Below are 13,230 nucleotides of genomic sequence, written 5' to 3'. Positions count from 1 at the left end.
GTGCTGGATTGTAGGTATGCATCACAAGTTCTATGAAGTGCTTGGCATAAACTCAGAGCTTCTTGCATGCTAGGCAAGGACTCTAGCAACTGGACTATATATCCCTAGCCCAGTGCCATTTTGATTTCTTAATAAAATATGATAATTTGAGGTCCAAAAATGTGGTGTCTCAACACTTTAATTTTATAGAGATAGAAAAATCAATTCAGGTAGTGGTGGTATATGCCTTTAGACCTAGAATGTGGGAGGCAGAACTCAAAGTTTGGGACCAGCCTGGTCTACAGAGTGAGTTCCAGAACAATCAGGGCTAGTCAGAGAAAATGTATCTCAAATAAACAAAAATTCTATATGACACTGACCTAAAGAGGATATAGCTCAACATAGAGAGCCTGGGTTTTACTTTAATTTTCATGCCAAGTTTTACCATGCTTGATCTTGACTTATCTAGGACAATGGAGATTTTCCCAAAAACAAGTAATTTTCTATACAACCTTAACGAAGAAAGAGTGGGTGGAAGTGGTCATCTGCAGACTTCTTTTTCATCTTAAATTCTTAAGTTTCTTTCCTCCATGTTTGTTTAGACCAAAGAAAAATCAAGTTATCAAATATGATTTTAAGCCCCCTTTCTAGAAAGAGCCTCTCTCTTTCACTTACAAGACTAATTTCTGAATCAAAACAGAAACAATAATATTCTCATCAAGTATCCAAAAGATTTTTTTTCAAATTTCCAAAGATGTGAGATACACTGGAAGAAGTCACAAGAACTATCCTTCCTTTGTTTTATTTACAGAGCCTGTAGATACATAGATTTGTGGTGCAAAAGAACTAAAATTGATATTTGTGGCCATTGATCTTGATCATTAACTTAATGAAATTTTGTTTTTTGGAGTCTGCTAGATGATATTAATTGAGGTGAGAAGATTAATCCTGAATGTGGGTAACACCATTCTGTAGCCTTGGATTTTTTAATCTACTTTTAATAAGTGTTCTCAAACACTTTGATCCCCTTTTTAGCCCACTGTCAAAAGGAGAGGAGAAAAGATGGTAAATAGGACAAGGAGATGTGGATCTGTTTGGAAGTAGTTCTTTGGGACAATTCCATTCTCCATTTGTCAGGACACCAGCAGTCCAGTTCAGTAGTGTCGGGATACCAAACATGAATCTGCAGTGGTGGCACGATCCAGCAGAAACAGCCAGGCCTCCACTACATTGGCAGCAGGCGTCAGCAGAAGCAACCAGCACCAGCCAGAATGCCAGGGGAAGCTCTTGCCATGCCTCTCTCAAGGAAGTGAAGATCACTGAAGACTCGAGACCATTGAAGTGTTTTAAGTATAGCTATGCAAGTCTGCCGTCATTGTTCATTGAGTCCTATTTATACTCTCCAAACATCATTTGTCCTCCCAAGGGGAGGACCTTAGCTGTGTAAGCATGATATATCCAAAAACTTCTACTTCACCATTCTACTGCTGGAGACTTGCTTTGAATAAAACCAAGAGAGCAATGAAGCGCCAGTATTCACCACTCTTTGCTTCCTACTACAGGACAAACTGACCTGCTGCCAAGACTTCCGTGCCATGATAGACAGTAGTACCCTGGAACTATGAGCCCACCTAAACCATTCTTTCCTTAGGTTGATTTTATTAGAAATTTCTCACCACAGAAACAGAAAAACTAATATAATGTTCATTTAAAATAAATACAAATTAAATATTCACTATGGAGCCAATGAAATGGATTGATAAGGTTAGAAAGCACTTGCCATGCAAAAATGGCAATCTGAGTTTGATCTCCAAACTCGGAACACATAGAGAAATGACAGCATCAACTTCCACAACTTGTCCTCTGACCTCTATGTCAAAGGACACACATATACATCAATTAATTAGTTAATTATTCCCTCTTTATAGGACAATTAAGTATCTAAAGAGGGAAAAAACTCAAAACTCTTCAATTCATCTTTGCCAAAGTTCAAGATCAACTTGGACTGCGTGAGACTCTATCTAAAAATAAAAAATGTTGTGAAAGATGGTTTGAAAAACAAATGTTTTCAAAAAGATGTTTTTGAAAGTCTACTTAAGAATTTCAAGAAGAGCTGCATTAGAAGACTGAAGTCACATATCTAAGAAACAAGAATCTGAATGGCCCTGTAACCTACAACAGAATGATAGCAGACTGGTAAAATAAGTATTGAATTGAGGTTGGACATGCTGTGGCAAATATTTAATGAATGAAGAAACAGAAAAGAATGATTCTAGGAAGAAAAGTGGAAACAAGATAAGAATGAAAAAAAACCCTATATTTCAGCCCGTTGTAGTGGTAAACCCCTTTGTTCTATTCACCCCAGAGGCAGAAGCAGGCAGGCTTCTGAGTTCAAGGCCTGCCTTGTCTATATAGTAAGTTCCAGGTCCACCAGATCTATGTAGTAAGAACATGTCTTAAGAAAACAAAATAAACTCATATATCTCACATATTGGACTACCTACTATGCAATAAGTGTTAATGAGGTTTTTCTTGGCTATTGGTTCGTTCTGGTAACAAGGGAAGGTAAAATGAACATATACATTGTAAAATAACTGGAAAGTCATCTTGTCTAAGTCTTATTTGGTGTCAGTTGTCTGAAGGTTTCTACTTAGTGCAAAGGAGATAAATATTCACAGAGACAAACTGAAATCAACTCTTCACAATATTAAAATTACATTTTTTAGAAAGAAAGGGACTCATTAAATTACCCTAGCTGTCTTGAGAATCAGTCTGTAAAGCAGGGCTCCCTTGAACTCACACAAATCCCCCTGCTTCTGCCTCCCAATTGCTAGAATTAAAGATGTGCTACTATAATCAGCAGGGATTGAAATATTTTTAATTGGGAAAAAGGAGGACAGCAGACTGTCTTCAAATTTCTGTTTTGCTTTGAATTCTAATAACTTTTAATGGTTACATTTATATATCACTTCGGAGGTTCTGGAAAGATAACTAGAAGTTAAGAGCTCACAGGTGTATATACCACACACACATAATCTTAATTTTTATTTAAAATCACAGTGTAATAACAATTTAATACTCCCAGAATATATTTAAACATTTTTAAAAGAATACGTTAAATCTAATGAGAAATTCTTTTCAATTTGGGCAATTTGTTGAAATAAATCTAGATGTAATTTTTAAACTACCATACCAGTAGAAATACTTCTTCGTTGCTAACCTCTTTGGTGTAGTTTTAAGAATGCTAAAGTCCTATTAGTGATAGATCAAAGAATTCATACTGATGACCTTCTCTGAATACAAAGCATGAACAACAAAGAGTTCAGTAAATGGAGCTCTGATCATTCTTCTAGCACCTCCCAAAGATCCCGGTGAAAAGGGCAAAGGATGCTAAAGCTTTGCACCAGAATTAGTTGGCAACAAGGTGGAGTAAGATACTTCAAGTGATGTAATTCACACGAGATGAAAATGGTTCCCTTGGTACCCAGACAGCCATAAAATAATACTACTACTGTATTGGTCAATAAAGATATTTGAAGTGCAGATCTCACCCCTTGTCGATTCATAATTTACACAATTTAGTCATGAGAAGCCACGATTTCAACGAAAATATTAGCGAGTGCAAAGTGTTCAACAGAAAGAACATAAATAGAATGATTTATTTTAACGCAACTCCCCAAAGGGGAAAATACAGGCATATAACTAAGAATATTTTAGAGGAAAAAATTTACTCACTTTGACGGAGAAATCAATGTCTCCAACCAGTTTGTCTTCTTTATCTTGATTAACTGGGCAGGGTGTAAGACTTGGACTGAAGGCCATGAGATCGGTCTTGGGTGGGACCTCCCCAGAGCACACCCTCTGTCTCCTCTGCTGCGAGTATGACCAGCTCCCCACCGCGCTGGAGCACACCAGCATGGGCTTCCCAGGTGAGCCCTCCGCAGGCGCTGTAGAGCATCTGAGTGCAATATACAGCAGCAGTGTGAGCACCAACAGGCTAGACACGGCACAGATGGCGATGATCAGGTACACGTTGATATCTACAAGTGACGCCTCCCTGCCGGCAGAATCCACCAAAGCCCGGGATGGGGTGTTTGGCGTGTGCCCATTTTCCACCAGAGACACCAGCAACGTGGCTGTGGCTGTCAGCACCGGCTCGCCATGGTCCCTCACCAACACCAATAGGCGCTGTCGCGGGGCATCTGTTTCGTCCAGGGCACGCGTGGTGCTGATCTCACCAGTGTACAGACCCACGCGGAAGGGAAGGCGTCCACTGCCTGCTGCCGACTGTAGCTCATAAGAGAGCCACGCATTGTAGCCAGAGTCCGCGTCCACCGCGCGTACCTTTGTCACCACATGCCCTGAACCCACTGTCCGTGATACTAGTTCGCTCACTGCACTGCCTACGTGAGGCCCCAGCAGCGTGGGCACATTGTCGTTCTCGTCCAGCACAAACACCTGCAGAGTCACATTGCTGCCCAGGGCAGGCACACCAGCATCCCGCGCGCTCACCTGGAACTGCAGCAGCTCCAGCTCCTCATGGTCCAGAGGCTGCAGCGCGAACACTTTGCCGCTCTCCGCGTGCACTGACACATAGCTCGACAGCAAGCGCTCGCCCACCCGCCGCTCCACCAGTGAGTAGGACACCAGCGCGTTCTCCTGTGCGTCCGCATCCACCGCCGACACCGTGAAGATGTGCGCGCCCGGTGGATTGTTCTCCTTCACAAACACCGTGTATTCAGGCTGCGCGAACAGGGGCGCGTTGTCATTTACATCGGCCACCTCCACGGACACGCTGGCCGTGGCCTGCAGAGAAGGTGAGCCCCCATCCCGCGCTGTCACCACTACATTATACTCAGCTGTGGTTTCGCGGTCCAAGGCGCTGTCCAGAACGAGGGAATAGTAATTTTTGAAGGTGGACACCAGCTTGAAGGGGACGTGAGGACTCAGGGAGCAGGTCACCTGTCCGTTGGCTCCAGAGTCACGGTCGGACACACTGATCAGAGCAATGACAGTGCCAGGTGCAGAACTTTCTAACACAGGAAGTGATAGAGACTTGATGACCAATTCAGGCACATTATCATTGATGTCCACAATTTCAACTAGAACCGTGCAGTGATCCGTCATTGGGGGAGTTCCCTTGTCTGCTGCCTCTATCTGGATTTCAAAAGATTTGGTTTCCTCAAAATCTATGTTGCCTTTCACAGTGATGGATCCATTGACTGGGTCTAAGTGGAATTTTGACAGGATGTTAGCTGACATATCGGGGTGAAAAGAATATACAATGTCCTTATTTATTCCTTCATCTAAATCAGAGGCGTCAACATCCACTACTACAGTACCATTTGGAGCATTTTCGGGTAATCTGACTTTGTAGAGTGACTTCTCAAATGCTGGCGCGTTGTCATTCACATCCAGGACAGTGATCTTCACTTGAGCGGTGCCAGTGAGCTCGGGTTTCCCACCGTCAACTGCAGTTATCAATAAATGGTGCTCAGGAATGTCCTCTCGGTTTAAAAGTTTTCTCAACACGAGTCCCAGGGATTTAATTTCCTCATCTTTTCTTTTGACGTCCAAAGAAAAATACTCACTTGAATTTAGACTGTAAGACAGCAAGGAATTTGTTCCTGTATCTGCATCTGATGCGCCCTCTAGCGAAAACCGGGAGCCAAGCTGTCGAGATTCAGAAATAAACAGATTCTTTGTGGCCACTGGAAATACTGGAGGGTTGTCATTAATGTCCTTTACCTCCACCTCCACGTGGAAAACCTGCAGCGGACGGTCCACGATCACCTCCAGGTGGATGCTACACTCCGCGCTCCGCCCGCACAGCTCCTCCCGGTCGATCCGAGAATTCACGAACAAAATGCCATTCTGCAGATTTACCTCCAGAAGGTCCCCGCGGTCCTTGGACGCCACCCTGAACAGGCGGGGCACCAGCTCCGCCAGCTCCAGCCCCAGGTCCTGCGCGATTCGGCCCACGAAGGTGCCGTGTTTGGCCTCCTCCGGGACCGAGTAATGAAGCTGGCCGCTCCCTGCCTCCCAGGCTGCAAAGAGAAGGAGCCAGAGCAGCAGACGCCGATCTTCTCTCCAAGAAAACACCATCGCAAGCCCCTTCACGATGTTTGGTTGCTCACACACCGATCAAAATTTCTTAAATGTTTTCAGCTTCTTATTCTTCACATCTTAAACACCTTACTGTTACCATTTTTTCTGAGACAATGACGAAAAGGAGCCTGTGAATGTGTAATACCGGCTATATCTTCTTTGGAGGAACTTGCGGTGGACAGCGACACCAAGTGGCTAAATGTGTAAGTGTTTAATGTGCTTATTTTTCGTTCTTATATGCCTAATTTGAACTGTTGCAACATTGTATTTTGACCTGAGATTTCCTTCACATAGTCACCAAAGTGTTTGCTTTATCAAAACATAGTCTTACAATTTCATACTAGCCAGCTCATGGCATCGTTGCTAATAATGGAACTTCCTGTGTAATAGGCGGCACACTGTTTCTGACTCTCTTCAAATTGTTCCCATTAAATTTTCACAGCAATCTTTTAAGAAGAATTTTAATATGATTCACTCTTTACAAGTACATACAGACTAAACTATTTAAAAGGAGTTTTAACTGATGCTGTCAGGGTGAAATCTCCATTCAAGATGCCAAACATTTTATAGAAATAGAAGTCTTTGATATTTGAGACAACGAAGGTATAGGGCATGAAAATGTGTGATAAATGTGTGCATATGTACTCGAATATATATTATATATAATTCTGGAAATTGACAACATACATGACAATAAGCTCATCTGCATTTATTCATTTAGAACATTTGTAAATCTCCCTTGGGTTCTTTATTCAAGCATGACATTCTTGCTAACTGTCTTAACTAGTACTTTTATAAGTAAGTCAGATCTTATCCATTCACCTTCTTACTTACTGGGGATTTAGCCCAGTGCCTTGAGAACCTAGGCAAGAACTCTACCACTGAGCTGTATCCTCAGCCCAGAGTCAGTTTTACAGTGAAGTTCTTTTGTAAATAAATTTCCTGGGACAGAACATCACTGTGTGGTTGAGATATTACATTTGAATCACTCCAGGTAAGAACATTTTAAATGCCCACACACTGTTTACACATTACAATTCACATGTATGTATTTAAATGGTCACAAAATGAAATGATTATGGGTTTCGTGATGTCCACTCTGGATGAATTTCTGTGTCAGGTAACTTTAAAAAGTTTTATGTTGCTAAGTATTGTGATGTACACCCATCACAGTAAGAAAGAGCTAGTGACCCTCTTTCTTTGATAGTCCCTCCTAATTCAGGAGGACATCCTAAGACTTAGAAGGCTAAGACAAAAACATCCTGAGTTGAAGGTTAGCCTAAAATCAGGACATAGCACAAAAATAAGCAAACTGGACCTGAGAGCTGGCTCGTGGGTAAACCACATGCTGTCAAGCAAGCCGACGTGATTTCAATCCCTGTGACCCAATGAGTCCTGACAATTGCTGTTTCTCACTGGCACACTCACACCATGGAATGCATGCACACTCGCACACGCACACACACACAAAATAAATCAATGTTAAAGAAAGAAAGGTTAAACACTTTGTCAATTTTAAAGATTACAAAAGGAAATATAACTGTGCAATATGCGTCATGAGGCAATATATACAAGACTGGGTAATGAAATATTCTGAAGATAGATGTGAGTTCACTAAGAAACAAGAAAAACCAACAAAACAAAACAAAAAACACTAATAAATGTGAGGTGTGAGTCATCTTAAACTTTGTCCAGAATATTCATGGAAAGTACAAATTTAGATATTTATGTGGGAAAAAGTTTAGATTTTTGCTTATAGGCAGAACCCTTTAAAGAGAAATATAGCACATAATTAAAGTATCAAAGGAAAAGTTTTCATACAAGATTTAGTTTTCTCTGTTTCATTGAACAAAATCTAGTATTCAATTAGCTCATAGTTTACCATCTATATTTAAGATAAAATAAATTATAAATATTATACTGGAAATTAGTGAATATTTAAATTAACCTTTCAAAACAGACTAAGTAAAGAGTTACATTAATGATATTTGCTAATAACAAACAAATAATTTTTTAATAAATGGTACTGTGACAGCTCATATAATATTAGAGACTCATCTCTAAGTAAAGTGTCTTTTGTTCGTTTGTTTTATTCAGTTCTAGTGACTGAATCATGGGCTTCTCATCCACTATAGGATTTTTACTGCTGTTGTTGTTGTTTTCTTTTGAGTCAGGGCCTCACTGTATATCCGTGGCCGAAACTCACTTTATAGACCAGGGTGGCCTCAAATTCAGAGATCTACCTACCTCTGCCACCTGAGTGCTGGGCTTAAATATACCAACATGCCCGACCTCACCCATTATAGAACAAGCACCCTCCCCCTAAGCTATCCCCCTAATCTAAATTATTTTTAAGATTTTTATTTTATATGTGTGAGTGATTTGCCTATATATGTGTTTGCAGGCCTGGTGCCAAAGGGGGCCAACTGGAGTTATGGATGGTTGTAAGCCACAGTGTGGCTCACAGGAACCAAATGCAGGTCCTCTGTAAGAGCAGTAAATTGTCTTATTTCTGAACAGTGTGCTTCTAAGAATCAACTATAGATATTAGTATGTCTGTTAGCACTCTGATTATCATATCTTAGAAGGTTAATCTGAAAATGAAATACAAATTGTAAAACATGGTGGACTTCAAATTTATGGCAAACTTGATTCTCATTTTCAAGGGAATAATGTACTTCAAATTTTAAGACTTATCAACTCCGGGAAGAAAATGGGTTTCTGGTAAGAGTGGAGGCTACTTAAAGTTCAAGATGCACTGACAACATTGCCAACTCCAATGAAATCAGATTCCCAGACTGAAATGGGTAGTGTAAGCCATGGTTGAGGCTAAGATCACTTAGTGGCAGTTCATCAGTATGCTCATGAAACCACTGAAAATGCAAATGATTAAATACCAGAAAACAGTTTTAGACAATTATCTCACCGAAATACATCTTCCTTTGGATGAAAAAAAAAAAAAAAAAAAAAAAAAGATCCTTTACACATGTAGCATTCACTGGTCAGTCCCTGTGTTTTACCCACTGCAGGAGTTTCTGGTGAAAATGCAGCCACATAGGTGAGGCCTTTCATTTTGGCCAAACTTCTGTTCCACAAGAAACAAGCTAGTCAGATAAAAGGGTAACTCGGGGTGATGGGAAGTGTAAGGCAGCTTAGAAGGAGAGGTGGTCAGCGTCTTCACAGAAAGGAGCCTGCACGGGTTAACCTAAGGCAAGGCTGTCACTAGGATGATGGCTGTTGGTCACCTCTCCTCACTTACATTAGAAAAGAGAAAGACCTGGATGCTTGGCCAACCTGCTTTGTATTCAGACAAGGTCTAATTACTCGGCCCTGCTGGCATGGAACTTGCTAAGTAGGTCAAGCTAGACTGGAACTCACAGTGATCCGCCTGCCTCTGCCTCCCAAATGCTACAATTTAAAGGAATTCGTCACCACACCCAGAGGCCTGGAACTAAAAGTTCAAAAAGCAAAACTGGGAAATGTCCAGAGTAAAATTACACTACTCTAAACAGACTCTGATAAGATAGAGAGCTGTACCTAAAGATGCCCTAATAGTTAAAACCCTGTACGTTGTCTAATTGTGGCGTTGGTTGGTCTTTGGCTTTTGTTTGGAGATTTTTGGTTTGTGTTATTATTTTTTCAACTGGATTTCACTATATAGCTCCAGCTGTCCTGGAATGCACTATGTAGAGAAAATTAGCCCTGGACTCAGAGAGATTCTCCTGCCTCTGCCTCCCGAGTGCTGGTATTAAAGGTGTGTCCCACTACACCAGGCTCTAATTTTGGCTTTTAAGTTTCTGAACGGAAAACAGTAATATTGAATTGTTATACTTTGGAGCCACTGAGATGACTTACCAAGTAAAGCTTTTACTTTACAAACCTGGTGACCTGCCTTAGATTTCCGCAACCCACAAAAAAGTAGAGAGAACCAGATACACAAACTTGTCCCTTGAGACCCACACTAACTGTAGGACTTCAGCCACACACCAACATCATGAACACCCACGATAATAAATAAATAAATAAATAAATAAATAAATAAATAAATAAATAACAGGTTTCCCCTTTTTTTAATTATTCAAGATGCAGTTATTCACACAGAGATTTAGTTAGGAACCTATGAAGGCAGATGAAAGGATTATAGCCACAAATATCATTTTTCCTTTCTTTTTGCTCTTTTTTTTACAAATACAAAGGAACAGATGCCTCCTGATAACCACTGTGTAAACATTTGTCCAAAATCTAAATGTAAATTATTCTTAATAACATTGTCAGTTATGTGGCCCTGTATAATAAATTTTAGTTTACACTAGACGTATTCTAAGATTTGAGCACAGAAACAATTTTCCATTTGCCTTTACCTCGTTTTCATGTAGAGAGGGATGAGAAGTGGGGATAGACTTTGTAGCCAGGCTGTCCAAGAAATCAAGAAGCCCCTGTCCTTCCCTTCCAAATGCTGGAAAAATATACCTGTGTCCCCATATTTGATTTATCTTTTTGTTCTTAGTTATGTTCTTACCTATGGTAATAAACAGCTTGTCTTTAAACAATAAAAAAAAAAAGAAAGTAAGAATGTTTAAGAGAACTGTTCAATGTGCAAGAATTTGATAATTCAGAAGTATCTCATGACACCATAGTGATACAGAATAAACTTTAAGTCTATGTAATTAACAGGAATCATAAACCATACAAAAATAGTGCTGTTCTTAACAATTAAAAATTAAAGACCTACCTTTCCTAAGTATTCAGCCTCTAAGGGTGGTTGTCTTTCTTCTGCTGATTCCGGGCCTTGGGATAGGCTGGGGCTGAAGGCCATTAGATCGGTCTTAGGCGGGCCCTCTCCAGAGCACACCCTTTGTCGCCTCTGATGTGAGTATGACCAGGTCCCCACCGCGCTGGAGCACACCAGCGTGGGCTTCCCCGGAGCACAGGCTCCATTTGTGGGCATCGCGGAGCAGCGCAGCGCTGTGTACAGCAGCAGCGTGAGCACCAACAGGCTGGACACCGCGCAGATGGCGATGATCAGATACACGTTAACAGTCACCAGGGACGCATCTTGGCCAGCGGCATCTACCAGCGCTCTTGAGGAAGTTTTTGGAGCTTGGCTATTCTCAACTAGAGAAACTAACACTGTGGCTGTGGCAGTTAGAGCAGGCTCACCATGGTCCTTCACCAACACTAGTAGGCGCTGGCGCAGCGCATCCGCTTCATCTAAGGCCCGCGTGGTGCTGATCTCGCCCGTATACAGACCCACGCGGAACGGACTACGCGTGCCCACTGTGGGTTGCATTTCATATGACAGCCACGCATTGTAGCCAGAGTCTGCATCCACTGCACGCACCTTGGTGACAACATGGCCTGAACCCACTGACCTAGGCACAAGCTCGCTCACTGAGCTGCCAACTCCCACAGCTCCGTGAGACAGCAGCGTGGGCGCATTGTCATTCTCATCCAGCACAAACACCTGCAGAGTCACATTGCTGCCCAGGGAAGGCACACCAGCATCCCGCGCGCTCACCTGGAACTGCAGCAGCTCCAGCTCCTCATGGTCCAGAGGCTGCAGAGCGAACACCTTGCCGCTCTCCGCGTGCACAGACACATAGCTCGACAGCAAGCGCTCGCCCACCCTCCGCTCCACCAGTGAGTAGGACACCAGCGCGTTCTCCTGTGCGTCCGCATCCACGGCTGACACTGTGAAGATGTGCGCGCCCGGTGGATTGTTCTCCTTCACAAACACCGTGTGTTCAGGCTGCGCGAACAGGGGCGCATTGTCATTTACATCGGCCACCTCCACGGACACGCTGGCCGAGGCCTGCAGCGAGGGAGAGCCCCCATCCCGCGCTGTCACCACTACATTATACTCAGCTGTGGTTTCGCGGTCCAAGGCGCTGTCCAGCACGAGGGAATAGTAATTTTTGAAAGTGGACACCAGCTTGAAGGGGAGGTGAGGACTCAGGGAGCAGGTCACCTGTCCGTTGGCTCCCGAGTCACGATCTGACACTGAGATGAGGGCGATGACAGCACCCAGTGGAGCATTCTCTTGGACAGGTAGTGAGAGAGACGTTATTGAGACTTCCGGCGTATTGTCATTGATATCCACAAGTTTTACTGAAACTTTACAGTGTCCTGACATTGACGGGATTCCCTTGTCAGATGCAATGACCTGGATTTCATACGATGTCCTTTCTTCATAATCTAGTTCTCCCTTAGTTCTGATTTCTCCTGAGTTGGCGTCTATTTGAAACTTTGTCCGTGTGGTGGGCGACACATCACTACTGAGTGAATACACGATCTCACTGTTTGATCCTTCATCTGCATCCGAAGCATTTAATTTAACCACTAAGGTTCCGTTTGCTGCGTTCTCTGACAACTGTACTCTGTAAACTGATTGGAGAAAAGTAGGTTCATTGTCATTGACATCTAACACTTTAATGATTATTTGAACCGTGCCTGTGAGTTCGGGCTTGCCTCCATCAGTAGCTACTAGTAACAATTTCACCTCCGCATTCTCCTCCCTGTCCAGAGATTTTCCCAGCACAAGAAACAAAGACTGGCTTAGTTCGTCGCTTGTTTGTACTTCTAGAAAGAAAAACTCGCTGGGGCTGAGCTTGTAGGACAGAAGAGCGTTTACTCCGATATCTGCATCAGATGCTCCCTCTAAAGGAAACCTCGAGTCAAGCAGCCTAGATTCGGGAAACTGGATAGTTTTTTCTGTCGTTGGAAATAGCGGTGGGTTGTCGTTAATGTCCCTCACCTCCACCTCCACGTGGAAAACCTGCAGCGGACGGTCCACGATCACCTCCAGGTGGATGCTACACTCCGCGCTCCGCCCGCACAGCTCCTCCCGGTCGATCCGAGAATTCACGAACAAAATGCCATTCTGCAGATTTACCTCCAGAAGATCCCCGCGGTCCTTGGACGCCACCCTGAACAGGCGGGGCACCAGCTCCGCCAGCTCCAGCCCCAGGTCCTGCGCGATGCGGCCCACGAAGGTGCCGTGTTTGGCCTCCTCCGGGACCGAGTAATGGAGCTGGCCGCTCCCTGCCTCCCAGGCTGCGAGAAAAGGAAGCAAGAGCAGCAGACACTGCCTGACCTCTGGGCCCCCTCTCAAAGAAGGCATCACTTCTAGTCCTCCGTGAGTTG

General features: G+C 43.1%; 1 protein-coding gene across 2 annotated transcripts in view; it reads right to left on the bottom strand.

Annotated features, from left to right (window-relative positions):
• The window catches only part of LOC308423481 (protocadherin alpha-9), a gene marked incomplete at both ends in the record, with an annotated part of 218,243 nt that extends 205,036 nt beyond the window's left edge, over positions 1-13,207 (bottom strand). The window contains one exon of one of the 2 annotated variants that reach the window (XM_080920174.1): positions 10,820-13,207. In XM_080920174.1, coding sequence (XP_080776300.1) covers positions 10,820-13,207 — 2,388 coding nt within the window. Of the gene's footprint in view, positions 1-3,714; positions 6,085-10,819 lie in introns of those variants that run through there. The other variant, XM_080920167.1, reaches the window with a different exon arrangement.
• Positions 13,208-13,230: the final 23 nt, after the last annotated feature.

The sequence above is a fragment of the Micromys minutus genome (genome assembly GCF_963924665.1).
Source record: "Micromys minutus genome assembly, chromosome: 8".
In the NCBI taxonomy this organism is placed as follows: domain Eukaryota; kingdom Metazoa; phylum Chordata; class Mammalia; order Rodentia; family Muridae; genus Micromys; species Micromys minutus.
Note: the sequence above shows the minus strand (reverse complement) of the source record. Positions and strands in the feature narration are given on the sequence as shown.